This window comes from Bemisia tabaci, chromosome 3 (assembly GCF_918797505.1).
Source record: "Bemisia tabaci chromosome 3, PGI_BMITA_v3".
NCBI classification, from domain to species: Eukaryota; Metazoa; Arthropoda; class Insecta; order Hemiptera; family Aleyrodidae; genus Bemisia; species Bemisia tabaci.
In genome coordinates, this window is record NC_092795.1 from 37,958,187 (window position 1) to 37,970,429 (window position 12,243).

The following is a 12,243-nucleotide window of genomic DNA, read 5'->3' on the forward strand; positions in this document are numbered from 1 at the left end:
GATTGCCGGCAACGGCAGGCCGCGATAACTGCGGCAATAAGGAAAAGCCACAGTTCACGCGCCCGGGAGACGACGTCATGCAAAACGACACCGCGAAAGTAAAGACGGTTGCGGTCATTGCCACGGCAGGAGTCGAAAACCTCCGCCTCGTCCCGGTGAAATTCGAGACATGGAAGGGGTCAAACGAATTTTGCTCTGTCTAATCTCATCGCTGGAGAGGAGATGACAGACTGATACACCGAGCTATTCGTTGCCTCGGTCAAAAGTTGCGTTTTTGGTCGATGGAGAATTCGCAAGCAAATTTTTAATCGCTTCATCCGAACATTGGCGGATCTAGCAAATTGGCAACATTGTCTTTTCTCCATTGAAACTTATGGAGATATATCGATTCTTAGAGGGGCCAGGTGCTCAAAAAAGGATCGATTATTTAGCATGGGTTTAAATGGAGGAAATCCGGTGTTGCCAAATTGCTGGATCCGCCTCTGCATCCGAATGTGTTTGGAGAGCTGATTTTGCAGTATTTTTTTATGATTTTTCTATGATATGAACACATGTTTTTTAACATATTAAATCATTTGCTATATCTTCTCGAATAAGTGTTCAATTTATAGAGAAGCCTCGCGTTCAGATACAGGAGAACACCATAAACACGATTCCACGATTTCCACTTAAACACGATAGGATATTCATCTTTCAGACACCTGCAAATTCTCCATTGCACCGATCAGGCTCTCATAAATTGTTGGCATTGGTGCATTGAAACCCAGAATGACGTCATCTATAAACTGTATTCTACAACAACCCTCAACCAGTAAGAAGACATGGCAAAGTATCAAACTGATTCCGAAAAACGTCAAGATATTGAACTTCTTTACTGCCGAACAAATTAGACAGACAATACCTATCACCGATTGACTTTGGTCAGAGTATAGTCTAAAAGTAGATGAATCAAAATAAGAAACATTTAGAGGATATGCTCTTGAGATTCGTCGTATCTTTCATAGTGCAGTTACTGTATTAAACAGCCTCATGGATATGTTTTGCACTGCAGAGATTCTATTACATTTAAAATAAGCTGAAGAATCTACGCCTTGTTTTTTGAGTACGAATGTAAAAACCTCCCCCTTCAGTATTTATTGAGTCGAGAAATATTCAAGGGTGATAATCCGAGGGTGAAGATCATCCGGATTTTTCTGAGATTCGGAAAAATTAAATATAATTTCGGCAAGGCTGTAAATTAAATTTTGTCAAAGGGGCGATAAGTCGTCAGAGAGGAAATAAATCCTCTAGAGTATTTTTCTGCGTGCAGACACAGTCTGACATTGAAAGGAGCCAGAGAGACGCCCGCTCGTAAAAGCGGGGGTTGGTTAACCTTGAGGCTTGCGGTCCTGAGCGCAATTCAAAGCGCACGTGATACGATAACAGGGTGAAATTCGGATTCCACGCCTAAATGGGATCCCAGCTTCCCTTTAGGATGGTCGTCTAATAGCGGAGAGAACGAAATGAGTCCTTGAAAAGCCACGAAAATATTACCATCCCTTGAACGTGATTATTTTCACACTATTTGAACTCATTCCGCTTTTGGAGGTCTCAAGCTTCTCATTATTAGGTCCCCAAGTTAAATAATTTATAACATTTTCCTAGGAGACGCGATGATAGTATTTTCTAATATCTGAACGCATATGAGGACTTATCTGTAACAATAGCGGATGTGAAAAATTACCTTTTTCGAAACGCATTCAAAAAACTGTTTTGGCATCGAGAAAATTAATTTTGAGAAAATACTTGGGATGTGATCTTCGAGATCTGTACATTATGCCAGAGCCAAACATATCAAATTTTTGTGTGAAAAAAACAGTTTTTTAAGCGTGTTTCTAAAGGTTAATTTTTCACAACTGCCATTGTTACATATGTGTTACATACCTCATATGTTAAGGTCTGACTAATGTCACTGAACGAGACCTTATAACGATTCAATACGATCAAATGTGTGTCTAGCCGGGAGAAATATCGAGATAGTAGTGAAACCCACTAGTATCCAAATTCATTGAAAATGTGTCTCTGTACACGTGCTTGGTTATATTATGCTCATTTTTTTTCTACCTTTTTTTGTCTCCTTTGTTAGAAATACTACCTGATAAAAATTAGCTAATTAAGTACAACGCCACGTTAGGTAAAACAATTATTATGTTAAGTAATGCATAGGAGCATGTCGATCATCTTCAGTGCCACGAATACGCTTTGAGTGATCTGAATTTATTGATTGGAGGAGTTCAAGAGCGTATTTCTTGTTGCATTGCGCAATGCTTGAAGTATCCCTTTAGGTTTGTAGGCGCTAATGCACTGTTCGCGTTGGCCGGCCGCAACGTGGCATCCATTTGTTCATAATGGCGCCGGAAAAAATGGTTACTGAAAATGCAAAAGGAGAGAGCTACATTCTGGTGGTTTCTTTTTGTGGGGTCTCCTTTGCGAGACAAGAATTTGGGAAAGAAGAATCTTGTTATCTTTTTCTTTCTGTCTTCTTTTTTTCAAATCAACCTTACTCAATACCTACACACGTAGTCCCTCCCTAGTAGCAGAGCCATAGAAGGAAAAGATTAAGATTATGTAAGAAAGTAATTTTTTTTATATAACGCATGCATACGAAAGTGTTAAAAGTGAACATTTTTATGTAACCATTATATTAAAAAAAGGTCATAATTTTCGTGGGTTTTTCGCAAACATACTAAAATATCTTCTAATTCGCGAAAAGCTCACGAAAATGATGACCATTTTTTTATATAATTGTTACATAAAAATGTTCACTTTCAACACTTTTGTATGCATGCGTTATATAAGAAAATAAAAAAAACTTGTCTATAAAAAAAATTACCTAATCTAGCTTTTATCATTTTTTATATCACGGCCAGATCTGAAGTTTGATTTGTTTTCATAAAAGCGTTACATGTTTTTTATATAAAAGTACCATTTAGATAACAGATATGGTTTTTTTTTTGTTTTTTTTTCAGAAAAGCAAAAATTTGTTCTGCTACTACGGCTCAGACACGTATTTTACCACCTCACACTTCCATCAGTTTTGCGTCATTATTGTCCCACTCAAAAATTTCGCTGATCAGCAATATTACACCCTCGAAAGTTTCGGTCTGATTTTTCCAACTCTTCTTCCAAAAATGGAACGCGTTTGCTATCAGTTGCCCCTCCCCCCCCCCCCACCACCCCCGGCGAACCACCTCGACGTGTTGATAAGAAATCAGAGTGAACGGACCACACAAAAGTCACTTCACAGAAGTGAGGGGACGAGTACGTCATTAGTCCCCTGTAAAAGGTATTATTCAGCTTTTGAGTGAGGAAAAAGCTTCAATGGTGGCTTCCATAAAATTCAACACAGCTCCACCCGCATGCATAGAAAATTGATGCGGCGCGAAACTCAATTCCATAATTTATGAACATATCCCACAGCTCATGACTTCGGGTGCTCCGGACGGCAATAGCAAGAAAACGCCCGTTCGGCGGCGGGATACGCGGGGTGCGCAGGAGCTCGGCGAGTAGTATCAATCGTGACGTCAGGAGTTGCGAGGCTATGACGCAAATCCTCCACCCTCCCGCTCTCTCTGCCACCCGCAGCCGGAACTACCCCTCGTGTTTGCCGCTATACTCCCCACTTTGCACTCCTTCGTACCCGACTCAGAGACAAGGTTGTCATTACGGCTGTAAAATGACCGAAGCTTGCTCGAAAAATACCGATATTTTTACAATCGTTCACACCGAACTGTCAATGGAATCGGGGTGTAATATAAGTAGACGTTGAAATGTAAATAATTACATTGTTTATCTGAGATGCAGTTATGCTTCCTCATTCCACTTTAATTTTTCTGCCTCGATGAACTTTCAATAAATTTAGTCAGAAATGCTATATGACCAATCATACGGAGGGAATATAAAAATTCACTGACCTACTTTTACAAGTCAGTAAAAAAAAAATAAAAATCGCTTTATTTGGCTGTAAAATAAATGACTTTAGGACATTTTTTAGGTGTAATTTTTCTTGATCATCGTATTATCTAACGTTACCATGTAAATAATGCAATTCGTTTAGCTTTAGTTCTAAACTATATCGATACAGGGAAATACTTGTATTAGTTACGTTGTATTTAAATAAAATTTCTTCAAAAAAAATTGTGTTGCTCTACAGTATAAAATCATGAGAGTAACGCATGACTTGTAACGACGTAACGCATAACGTCTGAGGCGCGAAGCACTTCGGGGAGTTACCATGTAAATTTAATGCAATTCGTTTAGCTTTAGTTCTAAACTATATCGATACAAGGAAATACTTGTATTAGCTACGTTGTATTTAAATAAAATTCCTTCAAAAAAAATTGTCTTGCTCTAGTATAAAATCATGAGAGTAACGCATGACTTGTAACGACGTAACGCATAACGTCTGAGGCGGCACTTCGGGGAGTTCGATCGCGTAAAGGTTAGGGGGCGTAGCCCCCTAATTCAAGGTAAAGTAAAGGTAAAATTTCATTCAAAGTAATTTCACCTACTGCCTTCCCCCTTTGCCTAACAGAGCCTTTTCATTATACTCATGTACTAGCCATGAAAGAGAAAAATTTAAAAGACTATATAAAAGGAAATCAACTGGACACGAATCATACCATTCGTGAATTACAGAAATCATAAAATTTAACAAATCCCAGAGTAACTTAAATCGCTCTTGAAGGGTCTAACATACCCTTGCCAGTTTATCTCCGGAATCATGAGCTCGCAATAATTTGTGAGGCTTGGCAACGTGAAGGAATGTAAACGGCTGAAGGGGGTTGGGAGGGGCGGAGGAGTCGCGGTTTTCGCCTACCAAGAATTCGCCTGGTCTGAGAAGGTGGAAAAAAGACGCGGCGAGGATGCGGGAGGGAAGCGGGGGAGGTGGATGCGCCCGGGGTTTCCCGCTTTCCCTCTTCTGCAACTTTGGATGCCCATTTCCCGGTCGAACTTCGCCGCGGAAAAATGAGGGCTTCCGGTAGGGGGCGACGCTTAGCACCCAACTTTTTTGCAAGATTCTACGCATGGGGATATTCTTATGATTTTTTGTCGAGGATCAACCATAAAATTGAATAGTTCCCATGGTATTGAATACTCACACATGCTCACGCTTTTATGGCATTTCAAGTCGTTTTCTTTGAAATAAGAAAAAAAGCCATGTGCTGACTTCTATAGTTTTACAGAATTTGTTTTTGGATTGAGAAATTATGCAGCTTAACACTTCCATAAAATATGGAGTTGGATGTATAGCGTTGATTGAATTGACTCAGAAAAAAAAATCTGTTTTATTGAAAAAAAGTTTTTTTTTTTTTTTTAGATTAAGCGCACCGTTTTGCTCATTCTTGATATTATAATTTTTTTAAATAAAAAAAATGCCCCTTTCAAGTTACATTAAAGACATAGGCATTCATATTTGTTTGTTCCGAACTCTAGGATTGAAACACACACTAATTGTACTGTAAGAGAAAAAAAAAGTTCCATATTTTTGGTTATAAAGTTTTTTTGGAAGACTGAATAATGTATGCCAAAATAATTTTCAATACATGGAATAATTTTTTTTTTTTTTTTTTCGATCGGGGAACTTTTTAAGACAAGTTGCGGAACTACCAGGACATAAACAAGTAAACATTCCATAGCTTACCTGAGCTCATAAAATATGGGATACGAAACCGGCCGGAAAGGACTCGATCCCTCAAACTATGCAGTGTAGAACCATCAAATGGAAGAGCACCGCACACCAGCACATACAATACTACCCCTAAACTCTGAAACAATAATACAGGACCTGATTAGCTTATTCAAATCTTGCGTAGAAAAAAAAACGACCAAGATAAATAAATATTAGAAAGAGAAATATATTATTTATTATTTTTTTTCCAGTTGAAAATGAAATTGTTACTATTTTGAAACGTTCCGTGTTTTGTTTATCCTTTGTTGTTTTTTTTGCAGCCTTTTTCCCAAATTAAGTTGTTAGTTTATCAAATCAAGAGGCTTGGTTTTCCGATTCAAGGAAAAATATGATTGAATCAAGAGTATTTTTTCTTGTCAGTATAAGCATCTGGACTCTAGATCCAAGTGACTTTCTTTCCAGTGAATGAAAAAACATAAACAAATTTTGAAAAAGTTCCCTCTTAAACCGTCGTGGAAAGTAAAAAAAATGAAACCTTCGCTTTTACTCACCCAAATATCTATTTCGGGTCCGATATACTTCTTGCCCTCGAACACCTCAGGCGCAGCATAAGGGGGTGACCCGCACCACGTTGCTAGCTGCTCTCCCGGGGTGTAATAATTGCTGAATCCAAAATCAGCAATCTTGATATTCATATTAGCATCCATTAGTAAATTTTCAGCCTGTTAACAAAATAAGATAGAAAAACGCCATTAAAACCATGGAAATGAATTAATTAGGATGATTGTAAAAACCCTCTGAGTTTGACAATGAAGTCCGCATGAATGCGGAAGATGATTGCGAAAACGATAGAGGGTTGACGGTGCCAGGAATGTTGAGTAAGATCTACAGGAAAACTTTGAAAGCTAAGATCGAGGATGAATGGAAGTCTCATTAAGCGGATGAGCGGCGGGGGGAGAGAGAGTTCAGAGCGGGTTGACCATTTGGATCGCATTTAGCAAAAAGGAAGCAGCGCGATTACAGTGTTGTAAAAACGTTGCTTCTTCATAAGTATCTAAACATTCTCCCATAGCAAATAGTGTTGGCTTCCCACCAAAAAGTTGTTGATTTTGAAGGAAAATAATTGGGTAAATGTTAATACTGTACATATAGTAAGTATTTTTAAAAGAAAAGGATAAGTTGCACCATTTTGAAAACACTGTTCTCACGCTGGTTCCTTTTTGCTGAATGCGATCCCTTTGTTTTGTGTATTCCAAATTATTGAGAAAATAATGACAGTAGAAAAAAACGGCATTTATTCTTAGTTTTTGTTAGATTTATTGTTAGATTTTCAGGAAACCCATATGAGAGCGTGCCGTTGTTGCTGAAGCTCTTGGAAGCCTTGGAGAAATCTGGTTTAAGTGGGGGACTTAACAAAGAAAGTAAGGGGTTTTATAGTGGCGCTTACGCTAAAAATCAGTATCAAAGCGGGAGATTTTGTCGCTACGATTGACGCCATTTGAAGAATAAAGTATGACAGAAAATCCACAACTTCGAAAACCGAGATACCTTTGCGAGTTTCGCCATCGATATGCATAGTTCCCCACTTCGACTTTCGATGGTTCCCCATTTGAAGCTATTGTAAAGAATCGATTAGTGAGGTGTTCCCCGCGAACATTCTGTTTATCGATCTTTTTCCATAGGTTTAAATGACAGATCAATCGCTATATCGCAAAGCACGCCATACACCGCTGAACGGCATACGATTAAATATCATCCTTTTTCGAGGGTTTTTTCTGCACGTATTTTATTCTTGTCCGCAATTGGCTGATTTGACTCATTTGATAGTAGCTGTCACTGGAGCGCTGAGACCACTCAATAGACAGATTCATGAAATCCTGAAGTGGGTTATGCAACGACGCGTGCGTAATTTTAGCCCAATCAATTAAAACAACGACGAATAAAAAGAGCTGTCGCTAAAAATTACTCGATCAATTCATATAATACGTCTGAATGCTGTTGCCGGTTGGCAAAACTATTTGTTTCTCGTCGAAATGTCATGATAGTCTCGACATTTACTCTGAAATGTGGCATCTCTCGGGGTGTAAATAAGTCAGCCGCGAATCTGCTTCATGAGTGACATAATTGACATGTCTGGTACTCTCGGAAGAATAGTCGCAAGCTACAGGGTGTATAAAAAATGAGAATACCTCAGGAGCATTTACAAACCACTTTCAAATCATAAAGTTATTTTAGATTTTTCCCCCGTCCTTTGAGAAAAGGCATTATTCGATAAATTCTGTAGTTGGCCAAGTTGACCTGGCAGTCAATACGCCTAACTCCGGGTCAATGGGTTTGGGTGCAGATTTCAGAGATTAAGACTAATTTTCAGGGAACTGGTGAGGTGACCTGCTCAAAGAGAATTCACTCGTCCTCAATTCCTGGAAAATTTAAAACTTAGCGCATGAATGTATTCTGCCTTCTATTCTTCACGCAAAAGCGTAATAGTTGGTGGTAGGTCTCCTACGAGTGTAAGCTATTAGAAAAATCCGAAATTAAATTCGCTTTTAAATGTACAAAATCAGGGAGTCAAAGTTTCTCAAATGTCACTTTCAAATGGTTAGCCATTGTAAAATCCTATGTACTTTGATGAACTCGTATCCTCATAAGCTGACCCTGGCACCTCTAGTTTCAATTGCTGCATACTCCCTAATAAGATATCATCAAGCGTTAAACAACCATTGCTTCTAAGACCAGCGGGTAACTTTTTATACCCTCTGTCTATTTTACTTTCCTTCTATTGATATAATTACATCGATCGGAATGTGATGAAACTTGAAACATTAAAACTTGAAGGGGATGATCATTTTTTGAAGATCTCGAAGTCATCCGTGAAATATACTGAGAAAACTCACCGAAAAAAAGTGAAATGATCTAACATTCTGGGTGTAGAAAAAGTGCGCGAAAACTTAAAAAATGTTGAATCACCCGCTACAGCAGTTACTTTAGCAATGCCAAGATGTAAAACTAACTGCTGTGGCAGGTGATTTAGCGTTTTATAAGTTCTCGCGCACTTTTTTTACATCCAGAATGTTAAATCAAACATCACTTTGTTATCAGTGCAAGTCTTACCAGACACCCTATACTTTAGGAAATGACAGGTTTTCAGGAGACGCGTTGTTTAAATCTATGCTAGCAAAAATATCCCATCGATGATTTTAATTTCGGTTTATTTTTGATGAGGATTCTACGTCCGGGAGAGAGACAGTTCAATTTCAACCTCTATATTTGGACTTGGTCACCATCCCGCTATCCCGCAAATCGCACGTATGGGCCCCGCCCACGGATTGACATGATAAAAATACCATCGATTACACTTGAATTACGTTGGCCGTACATCCCGGTAGCTCTCCGCTTCAAATCATGGATGATTGCAGAAACTCATTAAAATAGAGAAGGAGGGACCGCGCGTCAAGCATTTCATACGCGGAGCACATTCTCTGAGTTTCCCAATCGGATAAAATTAATGTCACGATTGCGTGGTAGAAACATATGGAAGAAATACAATTATTTACCTACCAATTAAATAATTTTTACAAGAAAAAACACCAGGAAACGTGGCCCGAACTGTATGTAACAAGTCGGTGATATAGTGCTGGGTCCACACTATTGCGGGGACAATAAGGCCAAAAAGTTAAACAATTTCAATTCGCCTAGTCAAAAATGTTTTATGCAAAATTCATTTCTTATTTCTTTTTACTCCAAAAAGTAACATATGACGAGAGGGAGACAAAATTACGTAAGAAAACTTCTTTAAAACAATTAATTTGCGATCTTTTTGTTCACTAAACGAATCAGTAATAAAATAAATTGTTGGAATTGCCGTACAAATTATAAAAATGAAAATTAGTAAAAGTCGATCAATGAATAGAGCCCCAAGTTTCTCGTTTATTTTTGCAAATCAACATGTGTCTAATCAGCATTCATAAATAAAATCATTCAAATTACTCCAATAATATTGACAAGCAAATGAAAATGTAGGACCGAAGCCAAAAACACCTGTGGAAAAACCCCGATACTTTTTGCAGCTACTTTGCTCCTTCATCGATTGGTGTAACTTCACACCGGGTAATTAATTATTGAAAAATTCAGATAATGCCTTCATTTTTTTCTTCTTTTTCCATTTCAAAGAAATATTTTCACTCGGAAGAACATACCGCTACATAAAAGCCTGAATCCTCCATCGCAAACCTCGCGAACCCAAAGCATCAGAGAAAGCCCCTTCACTTGTTTTAACTGATAGATCAAGGGACATTTCTTTCAGACGACGCAATTTTGAATTTTAATTGAAGCGTCTCCTCCCCCTTCTTGTGAAGATTCACCGCTCTCAATGAACGCCTGAGCCCGATTGCCAGTTATACAATTAATTTATTCTACTCTGAAAGTAACATAGGGTCAAATTGGGAGATTGTGATTTTTAAAACCACTCTGGCAAATATGTTGAGCAACGGTGTCGATTTTAACGTCTAACTCACTCATAGCGTTGTATTTCATCGACAAATTTCCAATTTTCTCGACGGTTTGGTGATCTTGAGCGCCCCTTTGAGTGAAACTTTTTCGCGGAATCGTCCCGGAAAATCAGTTGGCGGACTGGTCCGTTATCTTGGGAACGCTCGTTAAGTGTTATATGGGGGAGGTGGATGGGGGGGAGGTGGATGGGGGGGGGGGGGGGGGAGGGAGGGTTTGATTGGCTTGGAGTATCCGGCGTTGTCAGTAACAGTCCTAAATTTTAGGTGCAATGGGGGTTCTGGGAAAATTCTCGCGGGTTTTACAGATGTGCTCCGGTCCGTAAGCTTTGCGCCTCGCCGAGCTTAAGTCTGTTAAGTTTAAATTTCATCAACTGGGATTAAATAATTAGATTTCATCAGCCATATACTGATTCTAACTTCAAATTTAAAGATTCCTCATTGCCGGTGAATTTCGTCGTGTGGACACATAAAATCAAAATTCATTGATCAAGAGTGCAGTTCATTAAGTACATTGGATCTAGAGTCCAGACTCTTGAAAACATTGACAAGAAAATATACTCTTGATTCAATCAGATTTTTGCTTAGATCAAAATGAAATCCGCTCAAATTAAGAGGCTTGGTTCTTGATTTAACCAAAAATCCGATTGAATCAAGAGTATTTGTTCTTGCCGATGTTTTAGAGTCTGGACTCTAGATCCAATGTGTTCTTTTTCAGTGTATGCAACCGTTAGTTAATTAGGTACAAGGAAAGGAAAAAATAAAAAGAGCTCAGCGACCAATGAGAAGCGACTTCTGAACCTCCCTTTGTCGGTCCTAGATTGCGCTGTTTGAGGTTCCTAAGTGCCCGTACACCCTCACGTGCGGAAGATTTCGTTACGACACCATTAAGCAGCCGTAAATTGGATTGTCTGCCGACCGTGTAATGGAGCAGTCACTGCCAACTTGCGGCGAATTTCCCGAATTCCCATTGGGAAGGAGTGGGTAAAAGGCTATTTTGTTAGAAAAGTGGCATCGATGTCGCGCTGCCGCGGTGCATATTCGTATCGCATCAATCGACGATGAATGTCATATCCGTAATGTATAATAAACTCCGTAAACCTATCCCACGCCTTACAGCCAGCCATACATGTTGCCGATTGATTTTTAAAGTCGTTGGGACAGCAAGTCGCTCTTGCATGTATCGGAGGAACCGAAATCTCGAACCGAAAGTTATTCAAATGAACAATACAGTAACTGCAAGACCTGTAGAATCAATTATTCAAAATCCAATGACTTCTAAACAGGGTGTTTACTAGAACAGGCTGGCCAAAAATCAGTACTTTTACAGTTTTACAGTGCTTTTTCAGTACATTCCCACGAAATTCGGTACCTCCTCAACAGAAAAATTCAGTACTTTTTCGTCCCTTTATTTGACGAAATTCGGAAAATTTCAAGATTTTGTTTTTCTCGCTCAAATTTGCGACAAAAATGAAGAAAATTCCGTACTTTTTGGCGGGAGTTCCGCACTATTTCGGTACTTCCGGACCGTCCTTAAAAAATCAGAACTTTTTCCGGACTTTCCGGAAATTCCGTACTTGTAGACACCCTGCTAAAGCATCCGTCGGCTACGAAACACCGGAGGGTGAGGTTAAAGTAGCACAAAAAATATACGAAAAAAGATAGAGGTACGAAACAAAACGGGTTGCTAGGCGCCTTTTCTTTCAAAACGAAGCGGCGTAGTTACAAAATAATCCGACTTACGAAGAATTGCGTGAGACGTGAGGTCAAATTTAGGTTCTTCTAATGGAAAATTCGCAAATCACGCTGGTTTTGTATTAACAGCTATTCCGTTTGAAATGTCAAGACAGCCTGAACTTTTCAAGTCACACCCACGGTCCCCCCGAAACGTGATCCCTTCAATTAAATCGCGAAGTTTGTTCGTGCCTTGGAAAAACGTGATTTGGCCGAGAAAAGTTTCTCACCGACAACGGATTTAACAGTCGAGATGTTGTCTCCAGATTCGACGGAGGACCACTCTTTTAGAGGTTACACTTGTTAGCAACTGCTTGACATTTTGACCAAAGC

At 39.1% G+C, this 12,243-nt stretch overlaps 1 protein-coding gene across 1 annotated transcript in view; it reads right to left on the minus strand.

Moving 5' to 3' along the window:
- The window catches only part of LOC109039763 (uncharacterized), a 102,939-nt gene that overhangs the window by 30,559 nt on the left and 60,137 nt on the right, over window positions 1-12,243 (minus strand). Inside the window, exons 5-6 of the mRNA XM_019055411.2 lie at window positions 6,223-6,393; window positions 5,684-5,807 (exon numbers count right to left, since the gene is read on the minus strand). Of these exons, the coding sequence (XP_018910956.2) occupies window positions 5,684-5,807; window positions 6,223-6,393 (295 nt within the window). The remainder of the gene's footprint in view (window positions 1-5,683; window positions 5,808-6,222; window positions 6,394-12,243) is intronic.